The 16,154-nt window shown below is 41.5% G+C and overlaps 4 protein-coding genes across 7 annotated transcripts; all 4 read left to right on the plus strand.

Moving 5' to 3' along the window:
• The first annotated feature begins 178 nt into the window (after positions 1–178).
• On the plus strand, positions 179–2,609 carry LOC132264396 (uncharacterized). The gene is made up of 2 exons (XM_059764593.1): positions 179–808; positions 1,800–2,609. The coding sequence occupies exons 1-2, from the start codon at positions 284–286 to the stop codon at positions 2,607–2,609; spliced, it is 1,335 nt and encodes a 444-aa protein (XP_059620576.1). The 5' UTR covers positions 179–283.
• A 3,710-nt stretch (positions 2,610–6,319) lies between these two features.
• Positions 6,320–7,307, plus strand: LOC132264397 (odorant receptor 85c-like). The gene is made up of 4 exons (XM_059764595.1): positions 6,320–6,426; positions 6,486–6,969; positions 7,035–7,190; positions 7,242–7,307. Exons 1-4 carry the CDS (start codon positions 6,320–6,322, stop codon positions 7,305–7,307), a joined length of 813 nt encoding a protein of 270 aa, XP_059620578.1.
• Positions 7,308–8,523: 1,216 nt separating this feature from the next.
• Positions 8,524–14,086, plus strand: LOC132264388 (proton-coupled amino acid transporter-like protein CG1139). 4 transcript variants are annotated; one of them, XM_059764586.1, is made up of 6 exons: positions 8,524–9,223; positions 9,287–9,624; positions 9,691–10,030; positions 11,870–12,581; positions 12,652–12,824; positions 13,378–14,086. In XM_059764586.1, exons 3-6 carry the CDS (start codon positions 9,706–9,708, stop codon positions 13,623–13,625), a joined length of 1,458 nt encoding a protein of 485 aa, XP_059620569.1. In that variant the 5' UTR covers positions 8,524–9,223; positions 9,287–9,624; positions 9,691–9,705; the 3' UTR covers positions 13,626–14,086. The 4 variants fall into 4 exon arrangements, with proteins under 4 accessions (XP_059620569.1, XP_059620567.1, XP_059620568.1 ...); XM_059764584.1 differs by having other exon boundaries at positions 8,524–8,730; positions 8,883–9,624; XM_059764585.1 differs by lacking the exon at positions 9,287–9,624 and having other exon boundaries at positions 8,524–8,980.
• Positions 14,087–14,309: 223 nt separating this feature from the next.
• On the plus strand, positions 14,310–16,120 carry LOC132264402 (ubiquitin-like-conjugating enzyme ATG3). Its single transcript, XM_059764601.1, has 4 exons — positions 14,310–14,528; positions 14,593–15,186; positions 15,260–15,387; positions 15,868–16,120. Exons 1-4 carry the CDS (start codon positions 14,457–14,459, stop codon positions 16,022–16,024), a joined length of 951 nt encoding a protein of 316 aa, XP_059620584.1. The 5' UTR covers positions 14,310–14,456; the 3' UTR covers positions 16,025–16,120.
• Positions 16,121–16,154: the final 34 nt, after the last annotated feature.

The raw sequence follows: 16,154 nt of genomic DNA on the forward strand, positions 1-16,154 counted from the left end.
GGTGTTTTGAAAAGTATCGGGACAAGAAGATGATGATGGCTTGATGTTCTTTCCTGCAAGTCAATCAAGTGACGCGAATTGAAACAATTCTGCATGATGCGATGATTATGCTGTTGTCTTGTCAATGCGGCCTCGTGATATGCTGAGAAAATACATCACATTGCGACATCTCAGGCCTGAAAGATAAACACTCATTGTTTTTTTTTTGCGAGAAGACACACGGTTTCGTTCACAGGTGCGGAATTGTTAACAATACAAAAAGTGTGCAGTGCGATCACCCAAAATGTCCTGCGTGAAGATTCGTGTCAGTTCTGTGTCCACCATTCAGCTTATGATGCTGCTTAACATCCTGCGTAGTGGATTTGCTGTGCTGTCGGAGTTGGAGACGCCCGAGAGGGAGGCTTTTCTCAGGCCCAGACACTTCAATCCACACCCATTTGAAGCCACAAACGGCATCGATCGATCACGCCTCGATCGCGAAATTCAACCCGCCTCCACGAGTATCTTCAACCAAGGACCAATTCAGTTCCCACCCACAAATCAAGACACCCCTGGCAGACCCAACAATCATCCCTATGCCGCCGTGGCGCTAAGGAATCGCCAGAAGGGTCTCCAGAGATTCGCCGGGATTGTGAGTGAAGTGTTTATTTTTATCCTCCTTCGCCGTTTTACAACCCCCCCCGTTTTTTATGCTCTCCCTCGTCAGGACAACAACATCCTTCCCACCTACATCACACTCTCGAGGCACGGCAAGAAGTTCTATCCAGGCCCTCAGCAGAGATTAGACTATGAAGACAACATCTATGACGTGAGTATCATAAGAAGCGGTGGATTGATTGTTCTTCATCCACCGCATGTTCACAGGCGGCAATTAATTTGCATAAATATACCACTATGTGGTTGTGCGTGAACAAAGAAATGTTAACGTTAATTCACTTTCTTAGAGATTCGTAGAGGTTTTCATGAGTGTGACGACCGCTTATCCATCGCAGGACCGACGACAAGGCACCACCGTGAGGCTCACTGTGTCACTGAATTCGATGGATGAGCGACGATATCACACTCCCATTTTTTCGATAAGTGTGGGAAAACGGCTTATTCGTCGCAGTGAACACCGACAAGGTGGTGGTGAAACCATTGAGTGCGCGCGCCTATTTTGTCGTGCCACTAGATTCGTTGAATGAGTGTGGGGATTTTATTCTCTCCCATTGACAAGTATTGTTTTTTTTACGTTGGTAAATTGTCAGCTTGCCGACGACCCAACCCCATGAGCAGTCCTAAACATCCACCTTTATATATACAGCGATTGTGCGTAAGACAATTCCAGTGAAGCGTATGTTTCAACTGAAACATTCAACAGCAACGATCATTATATGGGAGGGTGCTGCTTATTGCCATTGAAAGGCTTATATTTTGTACCCTTTGCTGTGCTAAAATTTGTGCAAGCCGTGGGAATTTGAACTCACGACAGTCGCATCGAGAGCCAAACGCGTTGACCATTGAGCCACAGCCGCCCTAATTCACTTTCATTCATTGGACATTCATGTAAAAATTCACATTTTATAACGTTGTAGTTATTCTACAAAAATGGATATTCCCAAAATATTTGAGATCTTTTAAAACTTAATTCTTTTTTTTACTAATTCTTCTGCAGAGAGATCTAAAAAATTGTTTATGCAAGTGTTTGTGTTTGTAATAGAAAAAATATTTTCTCGGCATTGATTGAAATTGTTAAATCCTTTGCAGTTGTTTTCGAAAATTCCCCTAAAAAAAAAGCTAATATGTGTATTTTCTTCTAGGATTACTCCTCGCAGAAGAAAAATTTCGCCTTTTCGTATTCCGTCAAGGATGCCGCGTCTGGCGATGATTTTTCTCACACACAGCAGCAGAAAGATGGCGCTGTCAGCGGCAGCTACAAAGTCCACTTGCCGGACGGACGGACGCAGATTGTGCGCTACCGAGCAGACGACAATGGCTATCACGCTGACGTGTCCTATAACGAGGATAAAGTGCTTCCGGCGCTGCCGGCGCCTCGTCCGACCTTCAACTACCTCAAAGGCTTCACACCAGATCCGCCGGAGAGCGAGCATCAGCGCAGCTTCAATTACAACCTCTACATCGGACAGCCTGCGCCGCCGACACCAGCTACGCCATACGGCAGTGTGCCATTGTCAAATGTCCAAATCCAGAACTACAATGTGGCGCCGCCTGAGGCAGTTTCCAGAGCGTCCGTTAATGTCGCGCCCACCACGTCAGCTTCGATTCTGCAGCCAACGTCGTACTACGTCAAGACGACGACAGTACCGCCGCCCAGGATAAGCTTCGTGTCAACTACACCAGCCTCACCGTTCCAGGACATCACAGTCGTATCCGCCAGCCAGCTGCAGGCCTCGCTCAATCCTTATGGCGCAAAGAAGGCCACGGCTATCGATCCGGCGGGAAACTACGAGTACGGCAACACCGCCCCCTCCTCCACCTACGCCACCAATTATGACTACGACTATGATGGAGGATACAAAATTGCAGATCAATTATCCTCCACGGAGGCGACAAATATAAATTCCCTAGATTCCAACAGAGTAGCTCTGTACTATCAAGCAGCGCAGTAATTAATAAATAGTCATGGACAGAAGTTGTCAATCAACTTGTGGGACTATCGCAATGCGATTGACATCTCGACATAAAATATTCCCTTTAGCCATGTCAATGGAGAAGGATATGATTTGGTATAAAAGAGCTGTGAAAGTTCTTCCAAATACCCCATTTTTCCTTTATCTCCCTTCACAACAATGCAGATTCTGAAGGAGACACGATTCTTACTATATTTTGGCGGCTTAATGCCAACCAATCACTTTCAATGGTGGTACAAGATTGTTACAATCGTGAGCCTAATTAATTCCACTTGGATCAGCTGCTTTCAATTGCCCTACTTTTTCCAAACGGATCAAGACTTGGCCGACTTCTCAGACGTCCTCAGTTTGTTCAGTCAGTACGTAATGAATTTCCTTCGGTGCGTCATCTTTCTCTACCACAACAAGAGAATCCAGAAATTCGTTCTCGCAATGGAAAGCAATGTCAACAACAGTAAGATAAAAGTTTTTTCAGTGTTCGCTAAACTCTTTTTGTAACCTCTTTTGTATCTTGGCATTTTTTTTAAACTTTTTATTTGGCAAAGAATAAGTAAAAAGAATGTGGTGAATATTTACTTTGAATTAAGAATTGATTGCCTTAGACTTAAAGTATAAACTGCTCTTCCTTGACAAGAAAAAACGTGTGATAAGCGAACGCTTATGGTCAGCTGGGCGCCGCAAACTCACAATGCGGCCAACTCGACCAACCCTATTTCAAACGAAAATTTTCAAACCGCCATAACTCAGGTTCTATGGCAGTGACAAAAATGTATAACCCCATTTTGGAAACGTCTCGATCTGGACTATCAAAATCCTTAAGAAATTATTTCAAATAAGTGTGACCTTGGAACAAAATTTTCGAGTTCAAAATTTCAAAAATTTTGTTATTGACATTAGCGCCTCTGGCGGTGGTCTGATGAACTTCTGATGTTCTAAATAGTTTTAGAGTTCTGCAAGAGCTTTCCAATGAGCTTTGAATTATTAGGATCGGATAAATAGAACAGAAGTTATAGCGTATTTCAAATTAAAACTTCAAATCGTCATAACTCCGGTTCTATTGCATCCACAAAAAACTATAACCTATTTTTAGAGACGTCTTGACCTGGACTACAACATAATAAAATCTCATTAAATTTGCAAGAGAGGTTTGCCGAGATACAGGCGTTCAAAGTTTTTTTTTAATATGGCGGTATTCGTTATGACGTAATAGCCTAAAGGTAAATGCAGCCTACTAAAGGGTGTCGAGACACATCTTTTGGTGGAAACATGATCAAAATCAGTTGGTAAACAGCGGAGATATGGGCCAGTAAAAGTGTGAAATTTGACCTTCCATATCTCTGCTCCTAAAACATCAAGCCCTACAAATAGGGTATCGTTGGAAAGGTCTCGTCTCAGCTATAACATACTAAAATTTAAAGAAATTTTATAATATTATTCCGAGTTATACGATATTGAAAGTTCGAAAATAGTTTTATTGACTTTAGCGCCTCTAGCGGTGATCCTACTAAGTTATGTTGTTTAGGTGGGAGATGGCATTTTACGAGACCTTTCCAATGAATACAATATCATTGCGATCGGTTAATTAGAAGCGGAGTTATAGCCGTTTTAAATTTTGAAATTTGGCCCCTAATATCTAGGGTCTGGAAGGTCCTAGGTCCTTAAGTGGTGGTTCGTTGGAAAGGTCTTGAGGTCAGCTATAACATACTCAAATTTGAGGCCGATTCATGCCATAGGGGCTGAAAAATTGAGGAATGTATATTTTGGGGGTGGTAAAAATGGCGGACGGAGGGGTGGGGGGTTGGATTTGATATCACCATCTCTAGCGGTGTAAACTTTCAACCTTTGATGAAAACCGCATGTCGATATCTCCTTCTGTTTAGGCTCCACTAGTCCATTTACGAAGGACCGACGGACGGACCGACGGACGGCACCCAAAAAAAATGCGACCTTACTCATTTTCGTCATATTTCATGATGTGAAGCCTCCCTGATGCCATTTTGCTATATATTGCGGGTTTTTATGTTTAGCGCGATTCCAGGTACAGCAAGCTACGCCCAGCTGTAATTATGTTCATTTGTCATTTTGCAGAAATTTTCTTAGGTCGCGGAGAATTTTATCTGAAAGCGGATAACCTGTCAAACAATCTGACAAAATATTACAATACTTTAAAATATTAAATATTAGCTGGGCGCCGCAAACTCACAATGCGGCCAACTCGACCAACCCTGTTTCAAACGAAAATTTTCAAACCGCCATAACTCAGGTTCTATGGCAGTGACAAAAATGTATAACCCCATTTTGGAAACGTCTCGATCTGGACTATCAAAATCCTTAAGAAATTATTTCAAATAAGTGTGACCTTGGAACAAAATTTTCGAGTTCAAAATTTCAAAAATTTTGTTATTGACATTAGCGCCTCTGGCGGTGGTCTGATGAACTTCTGATGTTCTAAATAGTTTTAGAGTTCTGCAAGAGCTTTCCAATGAGCTTTGAATTATTAGGATCGGATAAATAGAACAGAAGTTATAGCGTATTTCAAATTAAAACTTCAAATCGTCATAACTCCGGTTCTATTGCATCCACAAAAAACTATAACCTATTTTTAGAGACGTCTTGACCTGGACTACAACATAATAAAATCTCATTAAATTTGCAAGAGAGGTTTGCCGAGATACAGGCGTTCAAAGTTTTTTTTTAATATGGCGGTATTCGTTATGACGTAATAGCCTAAAGGTAAATGCAGCCTACTAAAGGGTGTCGAGACACATCTTTTGGTGGAAACATGATCAAAATCAGTTGGTAAACAGCGGAGATATGGGCCAGTAAAAGTGTGAAATTTGACCTTCCATATCTCTGCTCCTAAAACATCAAGCCCTACAAATAGGGTATCGTTGGAAAGGTCTCGTCCTCAGCTATAACATACTAAAATTTAAAGAAATTTTATAATATTTATTCCGAGTTATACGATATTGAAAGTTCGAAAATAGTTTTATTGACTTTAGCCCCTCTAGCGGTAATCCTACTAAGTTATGTTGTTTAGGTGGGAGATGGCATTTTACGAGACCTTTCCAATGAATACAATATCATTGCGATCGGTTAATTAGAAGCGGAGTTATAGCCGTTTTAAATTTTGAAATTTGGCCCCTAATATCTAGGGTCTGGAAGGTCCTAGGTCCTTAAGTGGTGGTTCGTTGGAAAGGTCTTGAGGTCATCTATAACATACTCAAATTTGAGGCCGATTCATGCCATAGGGGCTGAAAAATTGAGGAATGTATATTTTGGGGGTGGTAAAAATGGCGGACGGAGGGGTGGGGGGTTGGATTTGATATCACCATTCTCTAGCGGTAGTAGAACTTTCAACCTTTGATGAAAACCGCATGTCGATATCTCCTTCTGTTTAGGCTCCACTAGTCCATTTACGAAGGACCGACGGACGGACCGACGGACGGCACCCAAAAAAAATGCGACCTTACTCATTTTCGTCATATTTCATGATGTGAAGCCTCCCTGATGCCATTTTGCTATATATTGCGGGTTTTTATGTTTAGCGCGATTCCAGGTACAGCAAGCTACGCCCAGCTGTAATTATGTTCATTTGTCATTTTGCAGAAATTTTCTTAGGTCGCGGAGAATTTTATCTGAAAGCGGATAACCTGTCAAACAATCTGACAAAATATTACCTTAGATTTATGACCTTCCTCACATTCGGCTACCTGCTTTATCCTCTTCAACTCGCTCTGTATCAAAAATTGATCGGAATTGAGGAGATTTCATGGAATTTGCCAATAGCAGCAAAGTAAGCTTTTCTACAATTTCAACAAGTTTTTCTCAGATAACCTATGGTCTTTCTTTCAGATTTCCCTGGGACATTTCTCCAAATCCAGGCTACAAGATTACCTACACAGCAGTTTGCTTTAATATCCTTTGGACGCTGCTCTATGTCTTGTGCATGGACACTTTCTTCTTCGGTGCCATCATTCACATGTCAGCCTGCTTTCAAGACTTGCGAGCCATGCTCGCAGAAACTGATTATAATGACACCCAGGAAGACGATGGTGTCTCTCTGATCAAAGACGGTAACCGGCAGACGAAGTATCGCCTGATTGATTGCATCAAACTACACAATTTGGCAATTTCTTTTGTCCAAGACATGGAAGCTGTTATCAGTTTATCGCTTTTTGTCTCCTATTCCATCATTGTCTTCATCATATGTGCAGTGCTGTTTCAAGCGTCCGAGCACATGATGAGCAACCAAATTATACGCGACTTGATGTTTGTCGTGAGTGCGTTCATCCAGTTACTTGTTTCCACCTCTTTTGGCGGTCTTATCACACAAGAAGTGAGAACTGACTTGCATTTGTAAGCTTGTATGTTCAATTTACCGCAAATAAACCCTCTTTTCAGGGCGAAGAAGTGGCATTCGCCGTGTATTCAACGCAATGGTATCGTCAACCGCCGAAATTAAGGTTATACTATCACTTGATCCTCCTGAGGAGTCAGAGATCACTCTACTTAACTGCTCTCAACCTCTTCAACAGTTCCCTACAGAGCTTTACTCAGGTATCCAGCATAAAATTACACTAGAAAATCACTACACAAATACTTTTATAGGTTATCAGTGGATCCACGAAAGCCTTTGCTTTGCTTCAAACGATGCAAGATAAAAGGAGCTACTAAAAAGTTTGGAAACTTATCGCATTAGAAGCCAAGAAATTGAAAAAAAATAAGTTTTTTCCGCCATTAGTATCGCTAAGCCATCTAGGGAAAAAATGGCACGAAAAAAGACGTCCTTTGTATGTGTGTTTAAACTATAAAAATTTGGATTCACCTGTAAAATACAAATAGGATACCTGACCTATAAAAGAGGAGCAACTCCTGAAGACTTTTTTTCAGGAAATCACAAAAGCAGTTTCAGTGTGAAGGGTCTATTATACACGGCGACTAACCCTGTGTTTTCAATGACTTCGATGCCATTAGATTAGAAGAGGGGGTGGTGTAGGTAGGGTAGGTTAGTGGTAAGAGATAATAACTCTCTCTTATATGCCACGGCATCCAGGCCAACGGACAGGGCCCTTTTATGCAGCCCCAGGATGCAGTTGCCCACTTAAGGGACCAAGACACAAAGCCAACCACCCCCCCCACCCCCCCACTAATCAACACAGTCATCCAAGATTTTTGATTACTTTCAGACGGTAAGGTGTAAGGTAAGAGGTTATAACACAGCTTTCTTTGGTCTTGTGTCTACTTTTTCATTGATATATATATATATATATATATATATATATATATACCTCATTCATCCCTCTCTCTCCCCCGTTATCCTCTGATTTTTTCCCACTCAGAGGGGCGCGCAAAGGATATTCACAAGAGAGCCGCGCCAGTCAAATTCACAGACTTAGCAGAGCTTGGCCTTGCCTTGAGAGCATGTTTGCAGACGCGATATCCGCCCCTATTTTTACGAGCGGTATCAACCAATCTAGTATTGTTCCCCATCTATAAGTAAGGACAGAATGCGAAGAAATAACACTTCCACAGAAGAAGTTTCTGACTTTAAGTTGGGAACAATATTTAAAACAGCAACCTTTATAATATATAAATATATAAATATTTTGGGCTGGAATTTATATATTATTTGCCATTGAAAGAAAGGCTTAATATTTTTCGCATCTGCTTGTTGTGTTCGATAATCATTTGCAAGTGATGAGGATCGAACACAAGACCGTGATATTCTTAGTCCGGCACTCTACCGACTGCACCACGGCCGTCTTTTACTTCGATGCCATAATATGACTTCAAGTTTGAATACAAAACTGACAGCGCGTTGCTTTGGGACAAAATTAAGGGGAAGTAGAATTTCTTGTATCACCCGTTGCGAGTCGCTGCGATCAAACAGCTGTCAAAATTGGCAGAACGGACTTCTGGTTTTGCAAGTGCGTCTAAAATCGCCAGTTTTCTCAATTGATAAGGCATTTCAAAATCACACGTTCGTCTTCAAGTGTCGGGTAATTGCGACGCGTGTACATAATGCCCAATTGGGCCATTGTTTGGTGCTGAATCAGTCATTCCGAGTATGGAAAATACACCAATGAAGAATCTTCAGGTAATTGAAAAGCCCACCTTTTGCGCATCTCGTGGGTAAAAAGTGCCACAAAAATGCAGTGAAAATCAATATAAATGTCTCTAGTGGAGATCAGAACTTCAAGATACAATTGATCAATTCTTTTTTATCTGTTTTCTTTGTTTTCGCTACAGCCTCGAGGAATCTTTATACTGTAAAACACGCGAGTGTCAATTAAGTTTTTCAATTGATTGCATTGCCATTAAATAATCTTTATTTCTCTCCAACGACTGTAAGTTTATCAGAATTGTTTTATATTGCCTGCCCTTATCTTGTGTTTTTTCCACCCAGAAATTATTACTTTTCTGTGGGAGTTTTCCCCCTTTTGCCTCCTATTTTTTCCTTTCTCTTTTGTTCTCACAGACAAATATACAAAAATCAATCATGGCACACTGCGATGCTATGCTACTCAAAAATCTTAGTAGAATTGCATGGTAAATTTAAGGCTCTCAGTGAAGCTTATAGTGTGAATAGTGTAAGGAATGCTGGCATAGATGGGCTGTTGAAGGGAAAAATCTGAATGCATGGAATTTTCCAGAGTTCACAGTGTGTGTGTCAATAATCTGGGGCTCATTAAGTGGTCGACAGCACAATCTCTCCCCTGAATCTCAGCCTGAGACGCAATCTCGGCCTCGTCAACACGCAGTGAGACGCAGAGGCTGCACAGCAATGTCCACAGTTGCATCTGTAATGCCGTGCGAAGACAAAGAGGCGCCCACATAGTGACTAATCCCGAGAATTATGATAATGCTTTCATTGACTTTCATTGAGAAGTGCAGTGGCGCCATCAAGTTGCCGTGTCTAATTTTTGAAAATATTCATCTGTAACGATCATTTCTGGGTTTATTCCAATTGTTCCAATTAGATTAAAAACAAGTATCTTTCTTTTTACTTTTAAGATTTCACAATTTCATTCAACTTACCGTGTTTTCCCTGTTGCAGCAACCAACGAGTAAAATGGCCACAGAACGCCAGCCACTGCTGTCACAGGCCGAGCCTGTGGCGGAGACTCAGCCAGCCGTGATGCCGCGACCGGACATCCGGACGTCGCCGGAATCTGCGCTCGTGGATGTGCACAATGAGACGACGATTGTAGAAGAGACTGTTGAGGGCGACTCGAAGGAGAGCCTTTACGACTCGAGCATGTATGATCCGTGGTCCAACAGGAAACTCGAGCATCCCACATCGAATCTCGACACGCTGATTCACTTGCTGAAGGGGAACATTGGTACAGGCATTCTGGCAATGCCAGACGCCTTCAAGAATGCAGGACTATATGTTGGTAAGTCTCAGTGCGCTTAGTATCTCTCTCCAGAGGCGGCCGTGGTGCAGTCGGTAGAGTGCCGGACTGAGAACAATCACGGTCGTGTGTTCGATCCTCATCACTTGCAAATGATTATCGAACACAACAAGCAGATGCGAAAAATATTAAGCCTTTCTTTCAATGGCAAATAATATATAAATTCCAGCCCAAAATATTTATATATTTATATATTATAAAGGTTGCTGTTTTAAATATTGTTCCCAACTTAAAGTCAGAAACTTCTTCTGTGGAAGTGTTATTTCTTCGCATTCTGTCCTTACTTATAGATGGGGAACAATACTAGACTGGTTGATACCGCTCGTAAAAATAGGGCTGGATATATTGTCTGCAAATACGCTCAAGGCCAAGCTCTGCTAAGTCTGTGAATTTAACTGGCTCACTTGTGAAATATCCTTGCCTCTCTGAGTGGGAAAAACTCAGAGGAGAGGATAACGGGAGGGGGAGGGGCGCGACGACATAAAATAAAAAATAAAAATGAATGAAAGTCACAAGGCCACAAGCTGTGGTCTTGAAAAGGTAACTAAAAAGAATAGAATCTGTGGATGACTTGGTGGTGAAAATTGGTCTTTGTGGTCTTAGCCCTTAAGTGGGAACTGCTCTGCTCCTGGGGATGCATAAAAGGGGCATATCAGTTGGCCTTGGTTAGCAGCTATGCTATGTGGCATAAGAGAGAGAAGAGAGAATTATCTTACGCTACCCCCCCCCCCCCCCTTCTAAGCTAATCTAATCTAGATCTCCCCATAACGCATGCTTTTCTGAGTTACTCGCGTCTTCTTATGTGTAAATAAAGATGCTACATTGAATCACAATTACATAATTAGTTCCTGTCTCATGGGGAAAAAGTGAAGTGCGACGCAGAAAAAGCCGCTGAGATGATGGAATTTCTTCAGATAACACACCGTCCAAGAGACTATCTTTGAATGAACTTTTCAATGGGTCAACGCTGAGCTATTTGAAAACCAGATTTACATTCTGAAGCCGATAAAAGCCGCCTCTCTTAAGTGTGTGTGTTTGACAATGGCACTTCTTATGGCTCTTATACTTTACAAGAATAGTATTTTATAGTGACATTTGTCTGTATGTTTTTTGATATTTTTGAGAGGTTAAGAAAAATTGATAGAATATAGAATTGTTTATTTTCTTGATATATTATTAATTATGAGTCACTGTACGCGGAACAGAGGAGAATGATGCAAAAATATGTTGAATTTTATAATTTATAAACAATCTTGCCACTTATGAAACGTTCACCTCGGAAATGTGGGTCAAAAAGTTAAAGCTCAGCTTTTTTTGTTGCACTAAATAAGAAATACGCGCTCAAAGGAATTTCACTTATCTCGCAGCTTCAAAGAAATTCGCGTCACAAAGAGTAAATTAGCTCTGGTTGGAAAAAGCATGCGATAAAGTGTGATTAATCATTTATGTAAATATAACAAAGTTTTGCAATGTGAATGACTTTCATGAAATAAGAAAAAATCAGACTGCTGTTAATTAATTGAAATGACCTAATAATTATTTCAAAAACAATATAAAATAATTTTTAAATTTTTCCTTTCCTTTTTTATTTCACGTCTTTTTCTTTACAAAAATTCTTCTTTGATTTATTTTAAGCATCTTCATAAAAATTTTCTAGTCAAATGATATGGACAAAATCCAAGCACATATCAGAAAAATCTTAAGTTAAGATATCATATAAAGTGAACTTTTCCTTAAGTTAAGATATTAACTGAACAAATTGATAGAAGACTAATTACTATGTTAATTGAACAACTAATTGAGCATCTCTCCTCCCGGCAGGACTCTTTGGAACGCTACTAATGGGCGCCATTTGCACGCACTGCATGCACATCCTGGTGCGTTGCTCTCACGAACTCTGCCGCCGATTACAGATACCATCACTGGGCTTCTCCGAGGTATGCTGTGCCGCATTCGTGACCGGACCCTTTGGCCTACGACGCTACGCACAACTCGTGCGTGTGGTGATCAACATCTTCTTGTGCATTACGCAGCTAGGGTTCTGCTGTGTGTATTTCCTGTTTGTGGCGCTGAATCTGCAGGAGGTAATTGCACGCTACTACACGAAAGTGGACGTGCGGGTGTACCTGGTGTTGATCCTCATGCCGATGATTGCGCTCAACATGGTGCGGAATCTCAAGTATCTCACCCCAGTGTCGCTACTGGCAGCTGTCCTCACGGTCTCTGGCCTGTCCATCACGTTCTACTACGTGCTGCAAGAGCTGCCGCCGACGTCAAGTGTGCACGGTTTTGCGACATGGTCACAGCTGCCGCTGTATTTCGGCACGGCGATCTATGCGTTTGAGGGCATTGGGATTGTCCTACCGCTGGAAAACAACATGGGCACACCAGAGGATCTGGGCGGCTGGACGGGCGTGTTGAACACGGGCATGGTTATCGTGGCGTGTCTATACACAGCCGTAGGCTTCTTCGGTTATCTCAAGTACGGAGACTCTGTCAGCGGCAGCATCACTCTGGATTTGCCTAACACAATGTGAGAACTCTCACGTAGAATCAATTTGCTTATTCAACTCATTTATCTTACAATTTCCAACGTTTTTCAGGCTCGCGCAATCAGTACGCATCGTAATGGCGGTGGCGATCTTTTTCTCTTACGGCTTACAGTTTTACGTGCCGGTGAACATCATTGGGCCCTGGGTGAAAAATCACTTCCAGTCAGAGCAGCACAAGCAGTATGCTGAACACTCGTTCAGGATTGGATTGGTTGTCTTTACATGTAAGTCGAGCAAATCTGCTTCGACACTACGTCTAATCAGACAATTTCTTATACAACTTTTTGTCAATATTTGATTGCTTTGATTTTCTAAAATCTTGCTTAATTCTATTGAAATTCCTTGAAATTGTTAAGATCAGTTTTGGTCAATTAATTCATTGAGATTTATTTAAATAGAAAAAGTGTAAATCGGAATATTTTTGCCTATATTTCTCTTAAGTTAAGAGTACAAAAATTGTACATAAATTTGTTCTAAAATTTTCAATATTGGCAAAATAATAATTCTTTTCTTAATTTTTGACATTTTAAAAAATTATTATTTTTTTCAATGAGAAATTGCTTTTTTTATTTAAAAAAAAAATCAATTTTTTGGTTGACTTTAAAGTTTTTTCCTCGTAAAAAATATGAATTAGTAAATTTTTTTATCAATTGAATTTTCTTAAGTATTTATGATTCGAATTCATGAATTTCAAAGGAATTTATTTTGCATTCCATCGATATCAAAGCAATTTTGTGTTACCTGAGTGTTATTGTACATTTTCTCTTGTCTCTGTAGTCATCCTGGCGGCAATCATTCCGAATCTCGGTGGTGTGATTTCTCTGGTTGGCGCCATGAGTAGCTCGATGCTGGCGCTGATCTTCCCACCGCTCATTGAGATTGTGACATTCTGGCCGACGGATCTGGGACGTTACTATTGGATCCTCTGGAAGGATCTCGCCATCATGATCTTCGGCATCTGTGGCTTCTTCTTTGGCACGTACACGAGTTTGTGGCAATTGCTGAACCAGCACACGGACGTCTAAGCAAGTCGCCGTCGAATACAACCACAAAATTCTGGCACTATTGGAAGGAAATTGTGTCTTCGATGTGTTCTCTCTTTGTTACCCTCTTTCGGTTCTTCCAATGTGATCGTGTGAAGCTTCTTCGCGCAAAAGTGACAATAATATTTATAAGAAAGATTTAAGATTTAATGCAGAGTATCTAGAGATTTATTTAATAACATATTTACTCTTAATACAACTGCCCAAAGTGGGTGTTTGTATTTAAAAGAAAGGAAAGTCTGTTTAATGGACACAACAGGACTTTTTTCCGTTTAGGAGATCTTATTATGTTAGTTTCAAATATACCAGGTGAAGATTTATTTTTATACCAGTCTGAAATTGTAGCATATTTACGTTTTGGGAGAGACAAAAAATCGTTTTTCCTATATTGAATGTTACTATATGTAAAAAAAATCTATTGAAAAATATAAATTGAAACCCTAGCAAGTGACTTTAAGAGATCTCTTGAAAATAAGAGGATAGTATGAGAGGAAGAATTATTTGATAATGAGCTAAAAAAGCTTTCGAATTGTTCGAGAAGTCCCGTTAGATTATTTAGACATTTGAAAATCTTACATGCCTTGAAAATTGCACCTTCACACGTTTGGAGGGTGAGTCGAAGCGGCGACATTGATTAGGTGACCAGACACATAGCGGCGCTGATGCAAGAAAAGGGAGCTGTCAATGGGAAAAACATTGTGGCTTTGTGTTTTACAGTGCTGATAAAATTGGGCTTGTTGCGTAGAAATTCCCTCATCCAGTTCTCGTGTGACCACTCAAAGTGGCCCAGTGAAGTCTGTAGTACCAATTAGCATGCAGAGTGTAATAAATTCGGTGAAGGGAACGGCGTTGGGAGTGGCTGAATACTTGACGCCAATCCTCAAGGTGGGTATTGTGTCATATTCTGTGATAGGATCGATTCACACACGTCTCTCCTCTTCTCACACAGGAGTCAAAGTTCCGCGAGACTGGCGTACTGACGCCAGAGGAATTCGTGGCAGCTGGTGATCATCTGGTGCATCACTGCCCCACTTGGCAGTGGGCGATGGGCGATGAGGGAAAAGTGAAGCCTTACTTGCCGCGCGACAAGCAGTTCCTCATCACGCGCAACGTACCGTGTTATCGGCGTTGCAAGCAGATCGAATACGTGGGAGAGGAGACGATGGTGGAGGAGGATGACCAGGAAGGTGGTTGGGTGGAGACACATCACTATGATGAGTCCAGCGCTGCCGGCGTAGAGGAGAAGGTGTCTGAGATGACTCTGGACGGGAAAGCTGAAGCCATGGAGGACGCGGAAAATACTCAGGATGACGACGAGGATGATGAGGAGGCGGGCGATATGGAAGAGTTTGAGGAGAGTGGGATGCTGGAGCGCGTAGATCCAGCCACGGCGACAAAGGCGCGGAAAGCCGAGCTGCCAAAAACGTCGACATCCGCCGAGGTGGACGGAGACTCCGTGGTACACACAAGAACCTACGATCTGCACATCTCCTACGACAAATACTACCAGACGCCGAGACTCTGGGTCGTCGGCTACGACGAGGTGATTTCATTAAGTTTATTAATTGGCTACAAAAGCCAAGTAATTCTCCCTCTTTTTGTTGACTCGCCTGCAGAACCGCAAGTCGCTGACCATGGAGCAGATGTACGAGGACGTGAGCCAGGATCACGCCAAGAAGACCGTCACGATGGAGTCACACCCGCACTTGCCGGGTCCCAACATGGCCTCTGTGCATCCCTGCAAGTAAGTCTCTCTCTTTCCTTCTTTTTTTGGTCGCATTATCGCTGCATTTATCGGTCAATTCGTAGCAGTAGTTGAAGGTCAAAGGCAATCGGCTCTCGCTGTGTGCTCTTATACACTGTTTTCCGAAAAGAACAGTTTCAAGTGTAGTTTTATAAGGAAATTCTTTAGAAAATGATATGAAATTTCTTTATAAAGTTATTGTTAGTCTTAATCATTTATTGACAATGACAAGTTCATTCAAAACACAATTCTCTCTAATACAAAAAAAACTTTGAAAATCCGTGAAAAACGGAAATAAATTCCTACCTATTAAGATCCTGTCACTATCGTTTGGAGGCTTAAAGGGCTTTTTTGTATGTACTATAGTTCCAATTTCTCCATTTGTTCTTATAGATTAGCTACTTAAGTCACCTAATTTCGCCTTGTACTGGCCTAAGACGAAGCAACCATTGACTTTCCACTCTCTGCCTTTTATTTCAGGCATGCTGATATTATGAAGAAAATCATCCAGACCGTGGAGGATGGCGGCGGCGAGTTGGGCGTGCACATGTATTTGATAATCTTCCTGAAATTCGTGCAGACCGTGATTCCCACCATCGAGTACGATTTCACGCAAAACTTCAGCATGAAGAATTAAACCACCACGCTTTGAATTCTCAAAAGCTTATAAGATTGCAAAAAAGTTGTCATTAAAGTGGGCTCTGAAAGAGCATAAAGTGCAACACAAAAGGCGTATATAATTTTTGGGGCTGTCGCGGGAGAGCGCA

Source organism: Phlebotomus argentipes, unplaced genomic scaffold, assembly GCF_947086385.1.
Source record: "Phlebotomus argentipes unplaced genomic scaffold, Phlebotomus argentipes genome assembly contig_58, whole genome shotgun sequence".
Classification (NCBI taxonomy): domain Eukaryota; kingdom Metazoa; phylum Arthropoda; class Insecta; order Diptera; family Psychodidae; genus Phlebotomus; species Phlebotomus argentipes.

Bases quoted from the DNA above. Each gene is read 5' to 3' on its own strand.
- LOC132264402 (XM_059764601.1), top strand. From the start codon at position 14,457: ATGCAGAGTGTAATAAATTCGGTGAAGGGAACGGCGTTGGGAGTGGCT. The intron at 14,529-14,592 runs GTGGGTATTGTG...CTTCTCACACAG, and splicing joins ACTTGACGCCAATCCTCAAG to GAGTCAAAGTTCCGCGAGAC. The intron at 15,388-15,867 runs GTAAGTCTCTCT...CTTTTATTTCAG, and splicing joins GCCTCTGTGCATCCCTGCAA to GCATGCTGATATTATGAAGA.
- LOC132264388 (XM_059764583.1), top strand. From the start codon at position 8,701: ATGGAAAATACACCAATGAAGAATCTTCAG. The intron at 8,731-9,690 runs GTAATTGAAAAG...TCCCTGTTGCAG, and splicing joins CACCAATGAAGAATCTTCAG to CAACCAACGAGTAAAATGGC. The intron at 12,825-13,377 runs GTAAGTCGAGCA...TTGTCTCTGTAG, and splicing joins TGGATTGGTTGTCTTTACAT to TCATCCTGGCGGCAATCATT.
- LOC132264396 (XM_059764593.1), top strand. From the start codon at position 284: ATGTCCTGCGTGAAGATTCGTGTCAGTTCTGTGTCCACCATTCAGCTT. The intron at 809-1,799 runs GTGAGTATCATA...ATTTTCTTCTAG, and splicing joins ATGAAGACAACATCTATGAC to GATTACTCCTCGCAGAAGAA.
- LOC132264397 (XM_059764595.1), top strand. From the start codon at position 6,320: ATGACCTTCCTCACATTCGGCTACCTGCTTTATCCTCTTCAACTCGCT. The intron at 6,427-6,485 runs GTAAGCTTTTCT...TCTTTCTTTCAG, and splicing joins AATTTGCCAATAGCAGCAAA to ATTTCCCTGGGACATTTCTC. The intron at 6,970-7,034 runs GTGAGAACTGAC...CCCTCTTTTCAG, and splicing joins GCGGTCTTATCACACAAGAA to GGCGAAGAAGTGGCATTCGC.